The sequence below is a fragment of the Schistocerca nitens genome, chromosome 5 (genome assembly GCF_023898315.1).
Source record: "Schistocerca nitens isolate TAMUIC-IGC-003100 chromosome 5, iqSchNite1.1, whole genome shotgun sequence".
In the NCBI taxonomy this organism is placed as follows: domain Eukaryota; kingdom Metazoa; phylum Arthropoda; class Insecta; order Orthoptera; family Acrididae; genus Schistocerca; species Schistocerca nitens.
The window spans coordinates 803,280,358-803,302,957 of record NC_064618.1 but is presented as its reverse complement, the minus strand read 5'-3'; the positions used below and the strand labels follow the sequence as shown (position 1 = coordinate 803,302,957).

Below are 22,600 nucleotides of genomic sequence, written 5' to 3'. Positions count from 1 at the left end.
TGCTCCGAGTATCTCACGGCAACTCTCAGTTACTTGGCTTGTGCAATAGATAGTTTGTTCCAGAAGATAATTCAATTATCTTGCTTGATTTTTGTTATACCTTACTCTCTGACGGAAATGACATTTTTGTCTACACAATAGAACATATAAAACATTTGTCACATTTCACGTGTTACATACACTGGTGTCCAAAATCAAAGGAACCAACGGAAATTTTCTAGTGTTTGGTGCACAAAACAGTATCAACGAGTGATAGTAGAGTAGAAACAATGCAAAGAATACAGAGCGTAGACAACTGCAACATGCATAACGTTAGACAAAAATGTTCTTCGTTTTTTCCAACTTAACGGATTTTCACACACATTCCGACAACTGGTTAGTGTCCTCAGTATGGGGTATAACCACCTTTGGCGACAGTACAGGCCTACCAACGATGGGGAACGCTGTGACTGATGTCATAAATCCCATGTTGAGGCAATAACGTCCATCCTTCCTGCAGAGCTGCTCCAGGTCTTGGAGAGTGGTTGGTGGATGCTGACCTGATGCACCCCGTCTCTTTAGTGCATCCCAGACATGCTCTATGGGACTGAAATCGGGAGATCATCCAGGCTATGCCGTTTCCAGGAAAACATTACCCACTCCTGCTCTACGAGGTCTGCAGCTCGTGGTCGTGCGGTAGCGTTCTCGCTTCCCACGCCCGGGTTCCCGGGTTCGATTCCCGGCGGGGTCGGGGATTTTCTCCGCCTCGTGATGACTGGGTGTTGTGTGCTGTCCTTAGGTTAGTTAGGTTTAAGTAGTTCTAAGTTCTAGGGGACTGATGACCATAGATGTTAAGTCCCATAGTGCTCAGAGCTATTTGAACCATTTTTTTGCTCTACGAGGTCGAGTTTTATCGTCCATCAATACGAAGTCTGGGTCCACAGCACCTCACAACAACGGAATATGGTCCCAAGATCTCACCACGATACCTGACAGCAGTTCAACCTTGCCGTTTCATCCGTAGAATTTCACGAAGAGGTGTTCGAGTGGTCAACACAATCATTGCCCACACCATTAGTGATCCTCCTCGATACCGCTCTCTCTCCACGATGTTTGGGCCCCGAAATCGTGTCCCATGTTCCCTCTAGATGCATACCCGTCGAGAATCACTCTCCATACCAAATCAGGACTCAGCTGTGAAAAGAACATTGGCCCACACCGTCCAGGTGGCATGTTGATGACTCCACTCTAGACGTTCCCTTCTGTGAAGATGTGTCAGAGGTAGACACACGACAGGTCTCTGACAATAACAGCCACTCTGCCGAAGCCTTCTGTACACTCTTTGCATCGGTACAACACGTCCAGTGGATGCTTCGAGGTCAAATGCCAGTTGCTGTGCAGTACTAAGGCGGTACGGCCGTGCCCTTATACACCAATGGCCATTAAAATTGCTACAACAAGACGAAATGCAGATGATAAACGGGTATTCATTGGACAAATATATTATACTAGAACTGATATGCAATTTGGGTTCATAGATCCTGAGAAATCAGTACCCAGAACAACCACCTCTGGCCGTAATAACGGTCTTGATACGCCTGGGCATTGAGTCAAACAGAGCTTGGGTGGCGTGTACAGGTACAGCTGCCCATGCAGCTTCAACACGATACCACAGTTCATCTAGAGTACTGACTGGCGTATTGTGACGAACCAGTTGCTCGGCCACCATTGATTAGACGTTTTCAGTTGGTGAGAGATTTGGAGAAAGTGCTGGCCAGGGCAGCAGTCGAACATGTTCTGTATCCAGAAACCTCCGTACAGGAACTGCAACATGTGGTCGTGCATTATCCTGCCCAAAGGTAGGGTTTCGCAGGGGTCGAATGAAGGGTAGAGCCACTGGTCGTAACTCATCTCTAATGTAACGTCCACTGTTCAAAGTGCCGTCAATGCGAACAAGAGGCGACCGAGAGGTGTAACCAATGGCACCCCATACCATCACGCCGGTTGGTACGCCAGTATGGCGATGACGAATACACGCTTCCAATGTTCGTTCACTGCGATGTCGCCAAACACGGATGCGACCATCACGATGCTGTAAACAGAACCTGGATTCATCCGAAAAAAATGACGTTTTGCCATTCATGCACCCAGTTTCGTCGTTGAGTACACCACCGCAGAAGCTCCTGTCTGTGATGCAGCGTCAGGGGTAACCGCAGCCATGGTCTCCGAGCTGGTAGTCCGTGCTGCTACAAACCTCGTCGAACTGTTCGTGCAGATGGTTGTTGTCTTGCAAACGTCTCCATCTGTTGACTCAGGGATCGAGACGTGGCTGCTCGATCCGTTACAGCCATGCGGATAAGATGCCAGTCATCTCGACTGCTAGTGATACGAGGCCGTTGGGATCCAGCACGGCGTTCCGTATTATCCTCCTGAACCCACCGATTCCATATTTTGCTAACAGTCATTGGATCTCGACCAACGCGAGCGGCAATGTCGCGATACGATAAACCGCAATCGCTATAGGCTACAATCCGACCTTTATCAAAGTCGGAAACGTGATGGTACGCATTTGTCCTCCTTACACGAGGCATCACAACTACGTTTCACCTGGAAACGCCGGTCAACTGCTGTTTGTGTATGAGAAATCGGTTGGAAACTTTCTTCATGTCAGCACGTTGTAGGTGTCGCCACCGGCGCCAACCTTGTGTGAAAGCTCTGAAAAGCTAATCATTTGCATATCATAGCATCTCCTTCCTGTCGGTTAAATTTCGCATCTGTAGCACGTCATCTTCGTGGTGTAGCAATTTTAATGGCCAGTAGTGTAGATAATTAACGGTCTTCTCTTTCTTTTGTCACACGTGGTCGGCTCTGCCTTGGTCTTCAGGATACAGTTTTGGTCTCTGTAAACTGTCGCCACATGCGAGAAACAACAGAACGATTCACATTAAGCCATCGGGCCCCATGAGTTTCCGACTGTCCTACTTCTATTCTTCCTATGGCCCTCCACCGCAGAGAGTTTGGTAGGGGTCTTCTATCTGCCATACTGAACCGTCTGTGACTGTACATAGCAATTGTGGTTCTGAGACTAGCCGGCAAACATTATTCTGTTTCATAGATGCCCTGACGTCAGCGTTGGCTTGGTTGTCCGTGGACCACAATTTCATTTTCCGTCCAGAACACGATCTTACGGACATCCGATGACAGTTTGTATGACTATATCGTGAATTATAAACAGGGCGGGAAAGCAGCGGTTTGTTGCTTTAATTTTGGACATCAATGTATTTTGCAGACGACTGCGAGATATCCCTGACACTGTACGTTCGTTGTATAAATATTGGTAACAGTTAATAAAAGGAAATCGAGTCTCTGTAGGAATGTTTTGTCATGTAATCTTAATCAAAAATCGCGAATGCTTATGCGAAAAAATTATAATCTTGAAAAATCGTGTTACATGTTGGTTGCACTTATCCCAAATTGTGTGTTACAGAAATTTCAAGACATTGTCTGCTCTGCATGATGAAATACATATTAAGGAAACGTTTTATCCTCGTCATATTTGAATGATTTCAGTAAAGAAATATTTATTAACTTGTAATATAAATACGACCGTCTGAAACAAGCGTCGTCGGCAACGTAGCGGTTCAAAAACAAAAAGGTAAGACGCACGTGTTGCAGTGCCTTCCGTGTATCTGTCGTTTTCTCACGCTTTGAAGGCACGATCATCGACTTTCCGACAAGATAACTTGCGGTACAGTTTGCTAAACCAATATTATTGTGAGGAGGCGTGTGATGAATATGTGAGCCTTGAATTTAGTGAATATGGCTAAACTACTACGTAAAGTGCATTTGTATCTACGATACGAATATTTCAGAATTCTCTAAAATCTACTTGCACCCTTTGTAGTCTAATTTTACACGGCCTATTTGAACGATTTATTTGTCGGTGTACAAGGTTCCACTAACGCGAGTATAAGTACTCTAAACGATGTCGTATAATAATAGTAAAACATGAATGTACGGTGCCGCGCGGGATTAGCCAAGCGGTCTAAGGCGCTGCAGTCGTGGACTGTGCGGCTGGTCCCGGCGGAGGTCCCTCGGGCATGGGTGTGTGTGTTTGTCCTTAGGATAATTTAGGTCAAGTAGTGTGTAAGCTTAGGGACTGATGACCTTAGCAGTTAAGTCCCATAAGATTTAACACACACATTTTGAACATGAATGCACGGTGATTGTTCCATAAGTGATAATAATATTTCTTGAAATATAGTCACTCTTCTTTTCTCCCAAATATCATCCGTTTTACTTCGCGAAGGGAGTCGTCGTTGAGTAATTCAATCGGATGATGTTTTTATACAATAAATGTTACGCCAAGTTTGTATGAGTTCCGTGCCGAATAAAAAATCTTCGAAAATCACAGGCCGGCCGGGAACGTTTTCACAGATTCCTATGCAGTGCTGGGAAGTCTGTCTGTCGCTTGTTTTTCTATACAGAGGGTACTGTTACTGTCCCAATAGACAGAAATATAATGGGTTTTGCCGTGATCATGCTGAACACGGAGCTAATCCTTCCACATTGACCCACTTGCAGTTCAATTATTTTTTTATAAGTTGTTACAGATGCCCTTTACCTTAGAAACAAATGCAGACCATGTTTCATGATGAAACTTTCTGGCAGATTAAAACTGTGTGCCGGACCGAGACTCGAACTCTGGACTTTTGCCTTTCGCGGGCAAGTGCTCTACCGACTGAGCTACCCAAGCACGACTCACGCCCCGTCCTCACAGCTTTAATTCCGCCAGTACCTCGTCTCCTACCTTCCAAACTTCGCAGAAGCTCTCCTGCGAACCTTGCAGAACTAGCACTCCTGGAAGAAAGGATATTGCGGAGACATGGCTTGGCCACAGCCTTGGGGTTGTTTCTAGAATGAAATTTTCACCCTACAGCGGAGTGTGCGCTGATATGAAACTTCCTGGCAGATTAAAACTGTATGCCGGACCGAGACTCGAACTCTGGACCTTTGCCAATCGCGGGCAAGTGCTCTACCGACTGAGCTACCCAAGCACGACTCACGCCCCCTGCTCATAGCATTAATTCCGCCAGTACAAACGTTAGACATCGGTAGTAACAGGTCTTAGTGCTGCTATTGTTTTGTCTACACATGATGAAGGGCAGTTCACCAATAACGGTCGTTACCTGCGTATCCGAAATGCTGTAACGCCCGCGGTACTCGTCGTCGGACTCTGAAAACATGATCTCCTTTATGGTGGAAGGTTTTCATTCTATTTCTCGTGTTTTTATTTTAAGTAATGCGTTACACGAATGGTGAAAGTATTTGTATGGAGTGTAGCCATGTATGGAAGTGGAACATGGACGATAAACAGTTTGACAAGGAGAGGATAGAAGCTTTTGAAATGTGATTCTACAGAAGAATGCTGGAGATTAGAAGGTAGATCACGTGACAAATGAGGAGGTACTGAATATTATTGACGAGAAGAGAAATTTGTGGCACAACCTACCTAGAAGAAGGGATCGGTTGCTAGGACACATTCTGGGGCATTAAGGTATCACGAATTTAGTACTGGTGGGAAAGATGGGGGGAGAGGGGGGTAAAAATCGTAGGAGGAGACCAAGAGATGAATACAGTAATCAAATTCAGAAGGATGTAGGTTGGAGTAGTTACTCGGAGATGAAGAGGGTTACACAGGATAGAGTTGCATGGAGAGCTACATCAAACCAGTCTTTGGACTGAAGACCACAACAACAACAGCAACAACACGAACACTGCTCTGTATTATATTTTGTTCGCCAACTGGTTTCAGTCAAATACCATTGAATAAAATTCAGCGACAAACATGATCTGCAACGCCAAAAATTAGGATGTAACATCCGTATGAAGAGACCAAAATTTAAATAAACATTTTGAAACTTGGCCTTCATGTACAAAGTATGACAAACGAAAACAACAGCACACGTTTAAGTGCTACAGAGATACGATGCAGTGAAAATATGCCAGGCACAAGACTTTTCGTGGTTTTGGCACTTGGGGCTGTCATCCTACGGATGAGACTTAGGCCCTGCACTGCACACGCTGCTGACGTAACACACTGTCTTCCATTCGGGAACTCAGAAGCCGAGTCTCGTGGTACATTATGGGAACACCATTTGCTCCGTTTCCAGCGCTGATGTTAGTCATCTTTTCTTCTCTCCGTCTCTTCTATGCTGCGTGTACACTGAGGCAGTGGTGTTAGACACTTACGATCTTCGTGTTCTCTTCCACATTTGCAACGGCTTATTCGCGCTTACATTAACCTCCGATCTTGCAATGTTAATCATTTACATACGTTACGTAGACAAACGTATTCCTGAAATTCCATTACGCTTCATTAATTGTACTTGTTGTTGCAATTTTTACCGTCAGTGTATGAGTTAGATTCTTCCAAATACCTCTTCTTCAGAAACACTTTTCTTAATAATGCTCGTCTGCAATTTATATACTCTTGACTTCTGCGTTCGTCAGTTACTACCCAAATAGCAAAGCTCTCCTACTACTTTTAGTGTCTCTTTACCTAAACTAATTCGCTCAACATTACGTTACTTTCTTCAGCTAAATTCCGTTAGTCTTATATACGAAGACAGTAACTTGTTCTCGAAAGAACAGTTATTGTTGATGACCGTGCAGCTTTTCCCTGGAATAAATGATGACTAACTGACAACCTCAGCTGCCGACAGGTGTTGTTGATATACCTCGATGTGGACAGCTGAAAATGAGTGGCCCGACCGGGACTCGAACCCGGGATCTCCTGCTTACATGGCAGACGCTCTATCCATCTGAGCCACCGAGGACACAGATGAACAGCGCGACTGCAGGGACTTATCCCTTGCACGCTTCCCGTCAGACTCACATTCCCAACTGTCCACAATTCTACATATGTATTGTACCTTGTGCGAATGCGCACAGGTTGTCCGAACTCTTACGGGAATCGCCAAAGCGTGCGCGAGTAATGAGTGGGTGGGCAAATGTTCTATAAGGTACAATACATATGTAGAATTGTGGACAGTTGGCCGGAGTGGCCGTGCGGTTCTAGGCGCTACCGTCTGGAACCGGGCGACCGCTGCGGTCGCAGGTTCGAATCCTGCCTCGGGCATGGATGTGCGTGATGTACTTAGGTTAGTTAGGTTTAATTTGTTCTAAGTTCTAGGCGACTGATGACCTCAGAAGTTAAGTCGCATAGTGCTCAGAGCCATTTGAACCATTTTGTGGACAGTTGGGAATGTGAGTCTGACGGGAAGCGTGCAAGGGATAAGTCCCTGCAGTCGCGCTATTCATCTGTGTCCTCGGCGGCTCAGATGGATAGAGCGTCTTCCATGTAAGCAGGAGATCCCGGGTTCGAGTCCCGGTCGGGCCACTCATTTTCAGCTGTCCACATCGAGGTATATCAACAACACCTGTCGGCAGCTGAGGTTGTCAGTTAGTCATCATTTATTCCGTTAGTCTTGTTTTATTTTGTTGATGTTCATCTTGGAACTTGTTTTTAAAGCATAGTCCACCCCATTCAACTGATCTGTCAAGTCCTTTACCGTACCTTATTAGATACGGCAAAGCCACATAAACTAGCAAATCTGAAAGTTCTTCTTTCTTCTCCCTGAACTTTAATTCCCTTTCAAATGTCTCTTTGCTTTCCTTTATCGCTTGTTCAGTGTACAGACTGAATAACATTGGCGATAGGCTGAAACCATGATCACTCCCTTCCGAGCTACTGCTTCCGTTTCAAGTCTTCCGACGATTATAACTGCAGTCTTCATTTTGCACAAGTTACAGATGATCTCTCGCTCACTGTGTTTATTCCCGCTCCCTTCGGAAATTCAAAGAGTGTGACGTAGTCAAAATCGTCAAAAAGGTTTTTCCAAATCTAAAACGCTATAAATGTAAGTCTGTTTTGTTGAATTTACTTTGTAAGATAAATCGTAGTGTAGCATCGCCTGTTTCTAAATTGTTCTGGAACCGATACCGATCCTCCTCGAGGTCGTGTTAGTATTTTGCGAACATGACTTCTTAAACTTGTTGGCAAGATTATTCACGCCTATGAGTAACTGCATTCTTTTGACTTGTGTTACTGCATTCTTGCCGCGCAGGATTAGCCGAGCGGTCTGAGGCGCTGCAGTCATGGACTGTGCGACTGGTCCCGGCGGAGGTTCGAGTCCTCCCTCGGGCATGGGTGTGTGTGTGTGTTTATCCTTAGGATAATTTAGGTTAAGTAGTGTGTAAGCTTAGGGACTGATGACCTTAGCAGTTAAGTCCCATAAGATTTCACACACATTTGAACATTTTTATTGCATTCCTCTTGAAGTATGAAGTTATTTTTCCCTTTACATAGCGTGCATACCACCCGGAAAATTGTAGGCATGATTAGTTCTCCCAAGGATCTTAATAATTCAGAGGTTAAGTCGTTTACTGCATGTGCCATGTTTTCCCTAAGGTGTTTCAGTGCTCCGGTACTCCTTTCGAAGTATCACATGCACCATAGCACATTTTATCTTGTTTATTAAACAGATATATGGCGAAACCAAGGCGGAGAACAGTTCCACAACACTGCCCAGTTTAAAGCACCATTCTGGAGAGTAATGTGGTGTCAATGCAGTTGAGATTAGCGGTTGCACATTATTGTCTCAACTCGAGTTTGTTGTCTAGAATAACACGCAGTTTATGGGATATTTTGAGTGACTGACACACTGGTCAGTTCTCACAGTTTGGCAGCTGTACAGGTTTAAGTGAGATGTTAAATAGATATTCATCATTTCCAGCTTAGATCAGCACGTTCTTCTTTTGGGTACTTACCTGTTGTTACCTGAAATTATAACATTTATTCACTTTATTCACTTTGTTGTGTAGCTTTTATCCCATCCTACGCAATAGCCATTAGCAACAGGTACTGTGAACCACGCAGAATGACCATGACCCTCTAACCTACAGGAGTAATTGCTATACACTGAGGTGACAGAAGTCATGAGATAGCTCCTCATATCGTGTCGGACCTCCTTTTGCAGCAAATCGACGTGTCAAGGACTCAACAAGTCATTGAACGTCCCATGCAGAATATCGACCCCACTGTGTCTCTATGTTGTTGTTGTGGTCTTCAGTCCTGAGACTGGTTTGATGCAGCTCTCCATGCTACTCTATCCTGTGCAAGCTTCTTCATCTCCCAGTACCTACTGCAACCTACATCCTTCTGAATCTGCTTAGTGTATTCATCTCTATAGCCGTCCATAAATGCGAAAGTGTTGGGCGCAGGATTTTGTGCGAGAAAATGGCCTTAGATTATGGCCTAGAAATATTCGATAGTATTCATGTCTGGCGATCTGGGTGGAAAAATCATTCGCACGAAGTATCCGGAATGTTCTTCAAACCAATCCCAACAACTGTGGCCCGATGATATGGTGCATTCTCGTTGATAAAAATTCCCTCTCTGTTTACGAACATGAAGTCCATGAAAGACTATAAATGCTCTCCAAGTTACCGAAAATAACCATTTCCAGTCAATGATCTGTTTAGTTGGATCAGAGGAACCAATGCATTCATCTACATCTACATCTACGTGATTACTCTGCTATTCACAATAAAGTGGCTGGCAGTGGGTTCAATGAACCACCTTCACGTTGTCTCTCTACCGTTCCACTCTCGAACGGCACGCGGGAAAAACGAGCACTTAAATTTTTCCGTGTGAGCCCAGATTTCTCTTATTTTATCGTGATGATTATTTCTACCTATGTAAGTGGGTGCCAACAGAATGTTTTCGCAATCGGAGGAGAAAACTGGTGATTGAAATTCCATGAGAAGATCCCGTCGCAACGAAAAACACCTTTGTTTTAATGATTGCCACTCCAATTCACGTATCACGTCTGTGACACTATCTCCCCTATTTCGCGATAATCCAAAACGAGCTGCCCTTCTTTGTACTTTTTCGATGTCATCCGTCATTCCCACCTGATGCGGATCCCACACCGCACAGCAGTACTCCAGAATATGGCGGACAAGCGAAGTGTAAGCAGTCTCTTTGGTAGACCTGTTGCACCTTCTTTAAGTGTTCTGCCAATGAATCGCAGTCTTTGGTTTGCTCTATGTGATCGTTCCAATTTAGGTTATTTGTAATTGTAATCCCTAAGTATTTAGTTGAATTTACAGCCCTCAGATTTGTGTGACTTATCGCGTAATCGAAATTTAGCTGATTTTTTTGGTACTCATGTGAATAACTTCGCACTTTTCTTTATTCAGGGTTAGTTGCCACTTTTTGCCCCACACAGATATCTTATCTAAATCAGTTTGCAAGTCGTTTTGTTCATCTAATGATTTTACAAGACGGTAAATGACAGCATCATCTGCAAACAATCTAATACGGCTTCTCAGATTGTTCAGGAAGAATAGAGGGCCTATAACACTTCCTAGGGGAAACGACGTGTATTATTTATGTTTTACTCGATGACTTTCCGTCTGTTACTACGAACTGTGACCTTTCTGACGGGAAATCACTAATCCAGTCGCCCAACTGAGGCGATACTCCGTAGGCACGCAGTTTGATTAGAAGACGCTTGTCAGGAACGGTGTCGAAAGAGTTCTGGAAATCTAAAAGTATGGAATCAATTTGACATCCCCTGTCGATTGCACTTATTACTTCATGAGCATAAAGAGCTAGTTGTGTTTCACAGGAACGATATTTTCTGAATCCGTGCTGACTATATGTCAATAAATCGTTTTCTTCGAGGTACTTCATAATGTTCGAATACAGTATATGTTCTAAAACGCTACTGCAAATCGACTTGAGTTATATAAGCCTGTAATTCAGCGGATTACTCCTACTTCCCTCTTTGGGTATTGGTGTGTCTTGAGCAATTTTCCAGTCTTTAGGTACGGACGAATGTGAAAATTAGGTGGACTGGTAAGGTAAGGAATGAGGAGGTTCTACGCAGAATCGGAGAGGAAAGGAATATGTGGAAAACACTGATAAGGAGAAGGGACAGGATGATAGGACATCTGCTAAGACATGAGGGAATGACTTCCATGGCACTAGAGGGAGCTGTAGAGGGCAAAAACTGTAGAGGAAGACAGAGATTGGAATACGTCAAGCAAATAATTGAGGACATAGGTTGCAAGTGCTACTCTGAGATGAAGAGGTTAGCACAGGAAAGGAATTCGTGGCGGGCCGCATCAAACCAGTCTGTAGACTGATGACCAAAAAAAGAAAAGGTACGGATCTTTCTGTGATCGAGTAGTTGTATGTAATTGCTAAATATGTAGCTATTTTATCAGCATACTCCATGTAAACACAGCCCCCATCATTTGGAGCCACCACCAGCTTGGTGGTTAGTGTTTAACGTCCCGTCGACAACGAGGTCATTAGAGATGGAGCGCAAGCTCGGGTTAGGGAAGGATTGGGAAGGAAATCGGCCTGTCCCCTTTCAAAGGAACCATCCCGGCATTTGCCTGAAACGATTTAGGGAAATCACGGAAAACCTAAATCAGGATGGCTGGAAACGGGATTGAACCGTCGTCCTCCCGAATGCGAGTCCAGTGTGCCAGCCACTGCGCCACCTCGCTCGGTCCCACCAGCTTGGACCGTGCCTCGTTGACAACTTGGGTCCATGGCTACGTAGCGTCTGCACTACACTCGAATCCTACCATCAGCGCGTACCGACTGAAATTGGTACTCATCTGATCAGGCGACGGTTTTCCAGTCGACCAGGGTCCAACCGGTACGGTCACGAGCCCTGGAGAGTCTATTGGCAAAGGCACTCGGGTCGGTCGTCTGCTGCCATACCCCGTTAACGGCAAATTTCGCCGCACTTCCCTGACGGATACCAGGTGTGGCTAGAAAAAAACCGGACTAGTACTGGTGAAACAATAAAACGAATGCAATAAGGCTGAAAGTCGCGTGGCCTGTCACGAGACTCTCGCTCCGCCTACTGCTCGAGTTTCATCTGCCTCCTGCACTCAGTCTGCCCGTGTCGTCTGTTTTAAGTAGTTGACGTTTTGTCTGTGCGTCGGAAAATGTTGAGTGTACAGAAAGAACAGCGTGTTAACATCAAATTTTGTTTCAAACTAGGAAAATCTGCAAGTGAAACGTTTGTAATGTTACAACAAGTGTACGGCGATGATTGTTTATCGCGAACACAAGTGTTTGAGTGGTTTAAACGATTTAAAGATGGCCGCGAAGACACCAGTGATGACACTCGCACTGGCAGACCATTGTCAGCAAACACTGATGCAAACATTGAAAAAAATCGGTAAACTTGTTCGACAAGATCGCCGTTTAACAATCAGAGCAGTGTCTGAGTTAACAGGAGTTGACAAGGAAAGTGTTAGGCAGATTCTTCATGAAAGTTTCAACATGAACAAAGTGTGTTCAAAAATGGTTCCAAAGTGTCTCACAATTGAACAGAAGGAACGCCGAAGAATGATTTGTTCTGACATCCTGGAAACTCCTGTTAACTCAGACACTGCTCTGATTGTTAAACGGCGATCTTGTCGAACAAGTTTACCGATTTTTTCAATGTTTGCATCAGTGTTTGCTGACAATGGTCTGCCAGTGCGAGTGTCATCACTGGTGTCTTCGCGGCCATCTTTAAATCGTTTAAACCACTCAAACACTTGTGTTCGCGATAAACAATCATCGCCGTACACTTGTTGTAACATTACAAACGTTTCACTTGCAGATTTTCCTAGTTTGAAACAAAATTTGATGTTAACACGCTGTTCTTTCTCTACACTCAACATTTTCCGACGCACAGACAAAACGTCAACTACTTAAAACAGACGCCACGGGCAGACTGAATGCAGGAGGCAGATGAAACTCGAGCAGTAGGCGGAGCGAGAGTCACGTGACAGGCCACGCGACTTTCAGCCTTATTGCATTCGTTTTATTGTTTCACCAGTACTAGTCCGGTTTTTTTCTAGCCATACCTCGTATGTTCATCGTACGTCCTAAATTGATTTCTGCGGTTATTTCGCACAGTGTTGCTTGTCTGTTGGCGCTGCCAAGTCTACGCAAACGCCGCTCCGTTGCGGTGTCCGTCGTGAGAGATAATACCTGAAACGTGATATTCTCGGCACACTCTTGACACTGTGGATCCCGGAATACTGAATTCCTCAACGATTTACGAAAATGCCCTTTACATCTATCTCCAACTCTCATCCCGTGTCGGGAGGACGACGGTTCAATCCCGCGTCCGGCCATCCTGATTTAGGTTTTCCGTGATTTCACTAAATCGCTCCAGGCAAATGCTGGGACGGTTCGTTTCAAAGGGCACGGCCGACTTCCTTCCCCATCCTTCCCTAATCCGATGAGACCGATGACCTCGCTGTTTGGTCTCTTCCCCCAAAAACAACCCAACCCAACCTCATCCGGCGTTCGAAGTCTGTTAATTGCAATCGTGCGACCACAATCACTTCGAACACTTTTTCACACGGATCACCTGTGTACAAACGACAGCTCCGCCAATGGACTGCCTTTTGTCCCTCGTGTACGCGATACTATCGTCATCTGTATATGTGCATATCGCTATCCCATGTCTATCGTCACCTCAATGTAATTACGAGGGGCGTTTGAAAAGTCCGTGCAAAGTGCGAGAGATGGCACCACCGGCGCGTATCGAGGTCATGTTTAGTTAGTAGCATCTTTGCAAAGAACGCACACCAAGTTTCAGCCATATTGGTCTATTTCTTAGTGTTTGGCATTCGTGTGAATCAAGGAAGTCGAGTGATTGTCAAAAGATGGACGAAAAAGAATTTCGTGTGGTGATTAAACATTACTTTATGAAAGGAAAAACGCCTCAGGGGACTAAACAGAAGCTTCATAAACATTACGGTGACACTGCACCTTCGATTAGAACAGTTTATAAGTGGTTTCAAAATTTTCGGTGTGGCCATATGGGCACAAGTGATGCTGAACGTTCTGGACGCCCTGTGGAGGTTACGACTCCAGAAATCATTGATAACATACATGATATGGTGATGGATGACAGATGAGCTAAGGTGCGTGAGATTGCTAGTGCTGTGGGCATCTCGAAGGAACGGGAACATAATATTTTGCATAAACATTTGGACATGAGAAAGCTGTCCGTAAGATGGGTTCCGCGATTGATCACACTTGAAGTGAAGTGTTGCAAGGATTATTTGCAGCTGTTGAGGAAGAATCCGCAGGACTTTAAGCATAGTTTCGTCACTATGGATGAAACATGGATACACTACTATACTCCTGAGACCAAACAAAACTCTAAACAATGGGTTACCAAGGGAGAACCTGCATCAAAAAAGGTGAAGACCATTCCTTTGGCCGGAAAGGTTATGGTGACTGTCTTCTGGGATTCGCAACGGATAATCTTCATCGACTATCCGGAAAAGGGTAAAACTATTACAGGGGCATATTATTCATCGTTATTGGAGCGTTTGAAAACCGAGCTGCAAGAAAAACGCCGGCGATTGGACCTCAAAAAAGTCCTTTTGCGTCACTACAATGCACCAGCACACACCTCAGCAGTTGTGGTCGCAAAATTATTGAAAATAGGATTCACATCCCCCCTATTCTCCAGACTTGGCTCACTCGTTCCCCAATTTAATGAAATAGCTGGCAGGACAAAGATTTAATTCAAACGAGGAGGTGATTGCAGCAACTAATAGCTATTTTGCAGACTTGGACAATTCCTATTATTCGTAAGGGATCAACAAATTAGAACAGCGTTGGACGATGTGCATAAGTCTAAAAGAAGACTATGTCCAAAAATAAAAAAAACGTTTACCCCAAACACGTAAGTATTTTTTATTTTTGCACGGACTTTTCAAACGCCCCTCTTAGATGCATTTTAATGAGTTGTTAAGATTACTGTTACCCATATTGTTCCCATTATTTCACTGCAGTATGTGTGTACGCTTCACTGTTGGTTCTTCTGGATAACATCCTACACTGTAGTTGTACTTTTCACTCTCAAACTGTGACTAAAACCAACATATTTGTTTTCACAGTTGCTGGTATTTGACTGTACTTATTAATTTAAACTCTTGAACAGTCATTGTTATCATATCGCTGGGCACAATTAAAACACTGTCGCTTGGCGCATACTAATAAACTTTACAGGTTTGTATGTATAACTGAAAGCGGTAGACGTGATTTACATGTACAGTCTTACAAATGATAACAGTTTCAGAAAAATGGGATTCTTTATTCAAGAAAAAGGGCTTCAAAAATTGGGCAAGTCAGTAATGCGTTGATTCATCTCTGGCCCTTACGCAAGCAGTTATGCAGCATGGCACTGCTTGGTAGAGTTGTTGAATGTTCTCCTGCGGGATATCGTGCACAGTTCTGTTCAACTGACGCGTTAGATCGTCAAAATCCCCAACTGGTTGGAGGGTACTTCCCATAATGGTTGAAACATTCTAAACTGGGGAGTAATCTGGCGATCTTGCTGGCCGAGATAGCGTTTGACAAGCGCGAAGACAGGCATTAGAAACTCTCACTGTGTGCGGGCTGGCTTTATCTTACTGAAATGTAAGTCCAGAATGGTTTACCATGCAGGGCAACAAAACGGCGCGTAGAATATCGTCGACGTACCGCTGTGCTGTAAGGGGGCCGCGGATGGCAACCAAATGGGTCCTGCTGTGAAATTAAATGGCACCGCAGACTGTCTCTCCTGGTTGTCAGTCCGTATGGCTCTCGAGTCAGGCTGGAACTCCACCGATGTCCGGGGCGCCTCCAGACACATCTTTACTGGTCATCGGCGCTCGGGTCGAAGCGTGACTCATCACTGAAGACAATTCTACTCCAGGCCGAAGGTGCATTTTTCGTCGAGACCTGTATTATCAATAAATATATGACCATTTTGCGTGGTGCGTCCTGTTTTTATTGGCCTTAGATTGTTGGTTCAAATGGCTCTAAGCACTATGGAACATCTGAGGTCATCAGTCTCCTAGACGTAGAGCTACTTAAACCTAACTAACTTAAGGACGTCATACACATCCATGCCCGAGGCAGGATTCGAACCTGCGACCATAGCAGCATCGCGGTTCCGGACTGAAGAGCCTAGAACCGCTCGGCCACAGCGGCCGGCTCTTGGAGTGTTTTCAATATTTTTCGTTGGATGCATCTATTCTTGATATATTGGTGTAATCTGTAAAAATGCTATAGGCGCATATTATTTAATAAATAAATAAATAATTCCTTGGTACTGGTGTGATGAATTGACTAATTGATAACGTTTTCTTCTTATTCGTACAATAAGAGAAGAAAGTATTCACACTTTTAACATATAACTTTTATTACATTTATTTTTGGTACACGTATTATTAGTAATTCGTCGTTAACGGTAATTTGCGTAGATATTGTCCCACGGCGAACTACAGGATCGCTGATAGCGCAATGTGCTGTCCCAGAAAAAGAGATTACATGAAAAATATGTGGAGTCATATGCCTGACTGTAGAGATACCATCACTGCTATCTATTACTAGAAATTTTAATTACGAGTGGTAAAGCAAACGGCCCTATACCGTGGCAAACAGCCGCTTTCTCACTGCTAGATACTTGAGCAACTGAGGCACGATACTCTGTCGATCATAGGGAAGGATGTTATGGACCTTAAACTGCAATATCCGTTTTGCCATTAAATTATCCAATGTATTCAATCACAGTATCTGACTGGGGATGCAAATCGACTAGCTTTACCAATCTATCTACAATTCTATGTCTGGCGCAGAAATATTCAAAAATTTAATGTCAAATGAGCAGATATTACTCCTGTGGGTAACGGTCTGCATGTATTTCAGAAATACCAGCGAAGTGTGTCGACATTAAGAATCAAAATTTGATGCGATGGAAGCCAATTATTCCTCAACCCATTTCCAAATCCAGCTGTTTATTGGAAAATGAATTGGAACTTGAGTATGCTTTTCATAAATCCGCGGAGTCGAAATTACTTGGTCAGTGGCCTCTATCGTTAATGAGTCGTTGTTTGTCGTTCTGCTTTTTTATTAGTTAGTTGCTTATTCCACATTGCAGGTGCACTCCATACGATTCCATAAATGATTAAGTTATACAATATGTGCAACTATTCATAAGAGGGAAGGCGCTGTAGTTCGAGGGAAGCGACGAAACTTGTTGAGTATCGCCTCCTCAATGCCAGGTACACATCCCTGCCGTCTCTAGTTTTCCTTGAAGAGAACACTGTCGATACACCTGAAAAAAAAGAGCACACATATTAAGTACGAATGTTCAGAAATGTAAATCTGATTGCTCAATGTTAAGTTACAATTCTGATACCTGCTTCTTCGGATGGGAAGTCAATGAAGAAGAGGTGAAAATCGCAATCAAAGGACTGAGAAACAACAAAGCCCCAGGGGAGGACGGAATAACATCAGAATTAATCAAGGAGGGAGGTGAGAGCTTACACTTAGAGATATATAAACCGATCCAGTTGATATGGAAGAAAGAGACACTGCTAGAACAATGGAAATTGGCTATAATATGCACAATATACAAGAAGGGAATCAAAATTGAATGAGGTAACTACACAGGAATCAGCTTGTTGAATGTAACGTATAAGGTGCTGTCCATCATTATCCTCAGAAAATTACAACCATTCATAGAGAACAACATACAGGAGTACCAAGCTGGCTTTCGACCAAACCGATCGACAATAGATCACATTTTCACACTGAGACAATTGTTTGAAAATCATTGGGAATATGATAACGATGTCTACAGCCTGTTCGTCGATTTTCAACGTGCATATGACAGCATCCACAGGAATAGCCTATACAATGCAATGCGGGACTTCAGAATCCCCAAGAAGCTAGTGAGAATGGTGCAAGCTTGTATGGAAGGGTCAAAGGCAGCAGTATGTTTCCGAGGAGCCACATCAGTAACATTCGAGATTGAGACAGGCCTCAGACAAGGGGATGCTCTCTCATGTGTTCTGTTCAATGTAATCTTAGAGAAAGTAATAAAAGAGTATAGGCAACAGGAGTATACAATTGTGTTCATCAGGTCTCGAGCTTCATGTCATACATTAAGGAGGTTAACAGTAGGGATCAAGTATTCCACTCTTTATTTCACTTTAAAATAGAAGAAACAATAAAAAAATCCAAATTACAGTTCTTATTTAAACAACAATGGTCAGCACACTGATTTTAAGGTTTAGTATGAAACTGCAAAAAACAGTTTCTGTCCTTTTAGAGACACAAATGTACTTTACATTTTCTGCACTGAATTCTAGAATTTTGGAAATTTGCAGCGACTTGGAGTTCCTTCATCATGCAAAGGCAAATGGTCAATGGAATCAAACAGTATCTCTGTAGCTGGTCGTAATTCTCCTCTTCTTCTTGGTATGACTCTCATTTCTGAAGCCAGTCCTTCATCAGACAGATGCCCCCTCTTCTTTTCAGTCACTTTCTTCAGGCACAGTATTAATTCATCTGCTACCCTGATACGAAAGGAAAGTAGGTCCATTTGCTTCTTCTCTGAGATAGACAGGTTGTCTGCATCTCATATGTATTCCAACCAACTTTGCATGATGGCAAAGTCAACAGCATGAAAAATCATACGCAAAGGCCATTTCGAGATCTTATGAAAACTCTGTAGTGGCTTATCAATTGATCAAATAGATCCACACCACCCATTGCATGATTATATATTTATGGTGCTTTTTGTCCCAACGCTCAACTTCATCCACTGAGCCTTTACCAACAAAGTTTGACCACAATACAACTAGCCTATTGTCTAGCCACTTACACATGGTAATGTCATCAGCAGTAGTGATTTCTTCACAGTAACCACTGTTTTGTTTCATTATTGTTTTATCATCTAAAAAAGGCAAGTTCTTTCCAAATCTGTTTTGACAGAGAGTACCTGCTGCATTGATGCCTTGAGATTTCAGAACTTCCACACATCATGAAGACTTTGATTCCCCATGGACTTGGTTTCCCCTTGACATACTGCTTTGCAGAAAACTTCCCAGCGAAAGGAATAATTCCTCCATCCACACACACATTCTCTTCTATAGGAAGTTCACTGCAGCGTTTTCGAATGGCTGTGTAAATTGGCCCGACTCGGTAAAATTTATCTTTATTTACAGGTGTAAATTGGCCCGACTCGGTAAAATTTATCTTTATTTACAGGTGGCTTCTCCAGATTGTTCACTGAGTGTAAATTTGTTCGTAATTCAAAAAATCTGTCTCGTGACATGTTTTACCAACACACATTTACCTTCAGGCTTATATCCCAATACATTCGTAATCTGGGAAAATTCAAAGCGCCAGTCAATATATGCAAACCAAGTAGCACCTCTAGTTCTTGAGGAGTTGTCTACTTGAATGAGGATTTGCCTTGTTGTAATGCATAAATATTAGTATGTGCTGCCAAGCTAGTGAACAAACCATTTGGTATATATCTTTTGAAGTATTGTACTGGAGAACACAAGACAGATGCTTCAAAATTTGGAGCTTTGTATGTTTCTGCCATGGTACTTAGAGACTTGTGTTTCCATTTTAAGGATTCTTTAGGTGTCACCAATATGTTATCACGCAGGCTATTCAATTCTAGGTTGTTTTCATTGTATAAAAAATTTATTTCAGCATCCACCACCTCTCCATCATCTTCAGATATGGTGTCTCTACGCACATCATTCACGCCCAATTTATCTGCTCCAACACGTTTCACTATTTGTGGAGCTTGCCTTTCAATAAGTGGTACGCTGTCATCCTCATCTCCACTCAAACTAATGTCAGAAATGTCACTATTTTCAATTATGTCCATAATCAAGTCCCAATCTTTATCCACAGAAAGATATTCCTTATCCATATTTGTAAGTCAAAAGCCAGCAATATAAAATAAAATCATATGTACAGGCCAAGTTATTATCCTCCTTACTGCTGGTACTGAAATTACTGAAAAAATACCACATATAACTACCATAGCCATGCAAATACAGCTGAGGCACATTTTAGGTTCGTTTCCTAATATACACCATTAAGGACCTATTGTACACAAATGTGCACATTAAACTTTCTTGATACATAACACAAATATGAACTGAATGAAATTGCTGAAAATTCCACTGAAAGAATGTCTAATGTTTCCAAAAGAAGGAAACCACACAAAACATTCATTAACAAAACCCACAACGAGACTATTATAGCAATAAAGTCAATGAGTAAAGGCTTCCCACCGAAAGATAACACCAGAGAGTATATTTTACTATGTGGTTCACAGACTGGTCACAAGAGAGCAGCAGCAGCTGGAGCATGGCTAAAAGAAACATACACAAGTGCGCACAGTGAGTTTGGATGCACCTGACATTTCTTGTCAGCGAAATATTAGTGAACAAACTTTATGTACACAATTGTGACCACCAGGTCTGAAAGGGTATATCTTACGCCTCCTGAACCATTTGAAACTAATGAAGGAACTAAGAGAAATTTAATAGTGATGTGTGGGAGAGTAAGATTAGGCCTACACTTGGGAGAGAACAGGGAAAGCCAGGATGGTCAGTTCACTGGAATATGTACCAAGTCACCTCCTCTCGTGTAACCACAGAAAGACGACATGTCTCATTGTCCTGTTGAAACATGGCGTCCCCATCAGTGTGCTTTCACGTCGCAAAATGATTCAGACGGTCCACAAGAATGTATAACGTGCACCTGTAGCCGGAGGATGGTGCCTAATTGTGACCATAAATGAGTCACCTGGAACTGAAATCGAAATCTATCGGACCTTATAACTTGTCGCCAATGTTTCATTGTCCAGCGAGGATATCTATGGGCCTGTTCCATTCTCCGAGTTCTATTTCAGTGCACCAGCTTAGGCTGCGGTCACGGTGGTATCGACAACGATTTATTTTGTCGATGACCGACATCGGCGGGGTCACATTGCAGCCGATCTCACCGCCAGAACATACAGACTTCGGACGACAAACGGTGAAATTCAAATCAATTTGTGACCTTCGGACGTTCTCACACACGAAATACAGACTATGAGAAACTGTTAAGTTTAGTCCAAGAAGGATGAGTTTGTGGCATCCTGAGGATAAAAATGTCATAACTGGGATCAGTGGGCTGAAATCGCAGATTTATTGGAAACAACAAGTAGGAAAAACATTTATCGGAAATTTTAGGCGTGAATTATAACCTGAAAAATAATCTCAAGTGAAATGGGTGGCGAATGTTATGCTTAAAGTTACTGCAATGAATCTTTTTTGGGCTGTGGTAGCTGGGTATTAGTTCTCTACGAGTCATCATACCTGTTTACTGGGAGTTTTATGCCAACAGAATGGTGACTCTGTTATATCAGGTGGTTTACTATTATGATGCACAGGGTGGTTATGATTAAACTTTCGCTACTTGAGCCACTGTAGAGGTGTGTCACAGTAGGTGAACATGCCATGGCCCACTGTTCGAAAAGTGCTGCGAACAATTATGAAATGGCATCTCTAGTGGGATTCCAGACTGTCGTGGACGCAGATGGTCGTCACACTGACGAACGTTTGTAAGCTTCAACGTGAACATGATACGCAGTTAACAAATGTTACCCTCACATGTGGAAATTCAGATTTATGGCTTATTCGTTATTTTTCTTCCATATGTCCTTACAAATGTTTCCACGAAGTTTCATTGTCATACGATCGCTCGCTGTTCATGGGGGTCCTCTCAAGCAGTGAAAGTTTAATTATTATTTTGAGCTTTTCCTCATTACAGAGGCTTATTTCCAACATAATAATTAACTCGAAATTACTATACAAATAATAAACGTTCTTAAACTATATTTTCAAAATATTGGTTCAAAATGGCTCTGAGCACTATGGGACTCAACTTCTGAGGTCATTAGTCCCCTAGAACTTAGAACTAGGTAAACCTAAGGACATCACAAACATCCATGCTCGAGGCAGGATTCGAACCTGCGACCGTAGCGGTCTTGCGGTTCCAGACTGCAGCGCCTTTAACCGCACGGCCACTTCGGCCGGCTTCAAAATATTCCTCCAGGTGTTTCGATCTTGTGTGTCCTCTTCCTCTGCGGCCATTATCATTGTGTGCTGTACATTTTGGCGCTACGTTGTCACAGGTCATCATCTTCTCCTTCTCCCCTCCGGTTCCCACTCCAGTATCAATTTTTGTATTCTGGTTTCCTCCATTCGTCGTACATGTCCGTACCACTGTAATTTCTTCCTACCCATTACGTCATGTATTCTTTCTTTTATTTCCATTCTCCTTACTATTTCGGTGTTCCTTATCTTCTCTTTCCTGGAAAGACTCGCCGATCTTCTCCAGAAGTCCATCTCTAGAAAAATGGTTCAAATGGCTCTGAGCACTATGGGACTTAACATCGATGGTCATCAGTACCCTAGAACTTAAAACTACTTCAACCTAACGAACCTAAGGACATCACACAACACCCAGCCATCACGAGGCAGAGAAAATCCCTGACCCCGCCGGGAATCGAACCCGGGAACCCGGGCGTGGGAAGCGAGAACGCTACCGCACGACCACGAGATGCGGGTTCCATCTCTAGAGCTTGTAATTTTTTAACGTGCTTCAGGTTAATTGTCCAGGTCTCCGTTCCATATAGAACCACACTCTCTAATGTGGATTTGTATA

General features: G+C 43.3%; 1 protein-coding gene across 1 annotated transcript in view; it reads right to left on the bottom strand.

The window, feature by feature from the left end:
• Positions 1 to 16,260: 16,260 nt before the first annotated feature.
• Positions 16,261 to 22,600, bottom strand: part of LOC126259801 (uncharacterized) — a 53,424-nt gene continuing 47,084 nt past the window's right edge. The window contains exon 5 of the mRNA XM_049956825.1: positions 16,261 to 17,189. Coding sequence (XP_049812782.1) covers positions 17,156 to 17,189 — 34 coding nt within the window. The 3' untranslated portion in view covers positions 16,261 to 17,155. The remainder of the gene's footprint in view (positions 17,190 to 22,600) is intronic.